General features: G+C 46.5%; 1 protein-coding gene across 2 annotated transcripts in view; it reads right to left on the minus strand.

Moving 5' to 3' along the window:
* The window catches only part of fxr2 (FMR1 autosomal homolog 2), an 18678-nt gene extending 15818 nt beyond the window's left edge, over window positions 1–2860 (minus strand). Inside the window, exon 1 of one of the 2 annotated variants that reach the window (XM_005741820.2) lies at window positions 2111–2860. In XM_005741820.2, coding sequence (XP_005741877.1) covers window positions 2111–2161 — 51 coding nt within the window. In that variant the 5' untranslated portion in view covers window positions 2162–2860. The remainder of the gene's footprint in view (window positions 1–2110) is intronic. The other variant, XM_005741819.2, reaches the window with a different exon arrangement.
* Between the last annotated feature and the right edge of the window lie 328 nt (window positions 2861–3188).

The following is a 3188-nucleotide window of genomic DNA, read 5'->3' on the forward strand; positions in this document are numbered from 1 at the left end:
TTACTGGAGATGCAACTGATTTGTGCTCCATTATTTACTGTCACAAAGTATGTATAGCATTAATTATTAAATAATTTAACAAAGTGTGGGTGTGCGCCCTGGGTACGGAAATGCTGAGAACACATAAGCTCCACACGGGAATCATGATACAGGAAGACAGAAACATGATACCACATTAAAAGTTTTCTAAAGCCACTTTGGTTTTGGTTGTATAGATGTCACACCATTTTTATTTTATTTTATTTTTTTGCAGTCTACTCTCAGATATTAATGCTAACCACCACTGCCTCAGTTTTGAGAAGGTCCTGGTTAGCATTCACACCATCCATCCCTCTATACTATACGTCACCGCAGGGTTCCAGCTTCAGAGCCGATTGGCCTTTATCACAGAAGTCAGCAATGCCAACCGATCGGAGTTACAAAGTAATCACCCTTCAGTTTCCACAGATCACATGTGGTGAGACAGCTGTGTGCATGCTCTGTCAGGTTAACTGCCCCTTACACAAGGCACTGCTAGGTTTGTACTACAGTTGCCCGTGTCCACACTTCAGGCTTAGGCCAGCACACACATGTGGTCACTAAGACCATTTGGAGAAAAGATGCCAGGTCTGCAATATTCCTCTCACAGATTTTTCAATATAACCAGCCACTGATCAGACTGGGCTTATAATAAAATATAAATAGATGAAAAGAAGGCAGTTTAATGCACAAGCTTCAGTGACATAGAGAAAAAAAGGGAATGTCACAATGTTTAAAAATTAGTCTTCTCCGTTTTCCCATTGTGTTTTCTGCTGCAAAAGAAACCATATAGAGTGCCACTTTCCTGACACTTTAATAAATATGATGCCCATTCATAGCTCAAGAGAAAACAATAAAGTGGTAACGGGGTGAATGGTGGTGGAATTGAATAAAATCCTTTTATATCCATGTGCCAATCACGACAGGAAAGGAGAAAAGTAGCAAAGCTTTCACCCCACTCACCTCCATCAAGGGCAAAAATATACACTAAAGAGAATCGCAGCTATGTGTCAATGACATCGGCCGAAAGAGCTGTGAAATAATGGACACAGCAGAGTTTCGTGGAAAGTGTTTGACGCCAGAGCCAAACTGTCACCCCGTAAACCAGAACAACAGGTGAGGCAGCATGAGGAGGGTAAATATAGGGTCATCACTAACCCACCATGTGCTCCACCGGCCAGCTGAAAGGTTGAGGAAAAAAAAGACTGAAGACGCAGGCAAAGAAATGGGCTATCTAAAAAGCTGGATCAAAGATGTTCTCTAAAACTAGACAGAGTTGGTGAGGGTGAGTAGGGTTTATCTCCCTATCCCCCAAAACGGTTTAGTGTCTCCTCAGTCTGAAGCTGGCCCTTAAACCTTACAATCTCTCACAGAACCAAACCTGTGAGCCTGACCACTTAAGACATCTGAGAAAAAAAACAAACCAAAACATGCTTGATAGTATAGTTTGGCTGCCATCTTAATGTTACGTCGTAAACAAGCTGTGACACAGCAACAACAAAGACCTGAAGTCATGTGTCTGCATGTGAAAGTGATCTTTCTGTTTAAAATCAGGCAGAATTGAAACCAAAAGCGTCAGTCAGAACAATAAACATGAGACACGCCGTACAGCGCTGTAGCTGAAACCTGGGCTGGGCTACAAAGCAATTATGAAGAATGTGAGCTTTGATGTAGCATCACATCACACTTGCACGTAGGAGCTGCACAACAGCTGTCTGATCAGCAGCTCGCTGCCCTTTTTAAATGTTTCCATCCAGGGTTTCATTAGCGGACCTGCCGTGTGTCGCTTCAAAACTGTTTACAGCGTGTTTTCACGCTGACATGTGATAAAAGAAAATGAACACACATAGGCCATGCATGGTGATGTCAAGTGTGCCTAGCCTAACTGCTAGCTACGGCTAGCTGCCTACACCACAATGGCCAGCCCTAATTGAACGCAAAACCATCCCTGTTCGTCAGGAGTGGACCCACGCTAGCATTAGCAGAGTACCAGTTAGCGAGAGCTGCGCTCAGAAGAGCGAAACCTAACGTTTTGAGAAGGAAACAAAACTTTAACTGGGACAGCTAGAAACTACGTTTGTAACCTGGTTACCTTGTAGAAGGCCCCGTTCGAGCCGCGAACTTCCACGGCCAGCCCGTCCATACTTGTCGGTAGATCCCCACGGCTGTGCTTGTCTGTAGCCGCTGTGACTCCCTGCGAGTCCGGTAGCGTTACCACCCCCAGCTTCGCCGGCCCCTCGCCGCTACCCGGCCGCTTGTGGATTTCCAGTGTTTCGGGTGGAGGAAGAGGGGCAGAGGTGATGGGGTTGGGTGTGATGGTGACAAGTAATGCAACGCAGACGCCGTCTCCAGCACCAGTGAGGAGGAACCGCTCTCTGTTTTTGTCTCAGTGTCGGATTTGATTGCCGCGACCTAAAAGGGACCGCCACGAGCGATGGCGAGGTCTCGACGTGCGCGAGGAGAAACGAGCTAATGATGCTACCGCTGAGGATGCTAGCTGATGGGCAATTAGCTGGGAGGCTAGCTATCAACACCTTGATCCCGTCTGTTTTCAGGGATGCTAGTAGGCTAACATTTGATAGCCCGGCTGCGTTTGCCTGGCTGTGCGTGTGGCGCAGTCGCTGCGTTGAAAAGATTCTTTTCACAGAAGTCGTCACCGGGGGTCGCTTCTTCGGTCTATGGTGTAATTTTTCAGCGGCGTTTCTTTCCCCCAAAAAAGCATTCGTGATGCACTAGCGCCCGGCGATTCCTTACTCCAACTACCCGTTCCCTCAACACACACACACGCCGATAGAGTGAATCAGAGAGGGACTGAATGACCTCGAACACCCCACCCCTCTACACGGAGACCCACCTACCGGGAAGTCCAACGTTATAATTGGCCGAAGTAGCTGTCGGTTAGCTTTAGCTTTCATTAATTGGTCAAGCGAATAAGGGCTGGTCTATAAGCGCAACCAATCACACCCATAGAGTCGCATCCCAGCACAATCCATTGGTTTTATCCCTTGTCAGTTACAATTTTACTCGAATTGACTGGCTCCCATGTCTAAATTTGCCCACTCATTGATGAGTGAGGACCACTAGTTATTGTGTAAACAGCAGTAGAGTGAAGTTACTATTTGTGGACCATTCAAAGTTACATTACTCTGTTGAAACAGCCACATTGAGAC

The sequence above is a fragment of the Pundamilia nyererei genome, unplaced genomic scaffold (assembly GCF_000239375.1).
Source record: "Pundamilia nyererei isolate P.nyererei 1_Seehausen unplaced genomic scaffold, PunNye1.0 scaffold00114, whole genome shotgun sequence".
Classification (NCBI taxonomy): Eukaryota; Metazoa; Chordata; class Actinopteri; order Cichliformes; family Cichlidae; genus Pundamilia; species Pundamilia nyererei.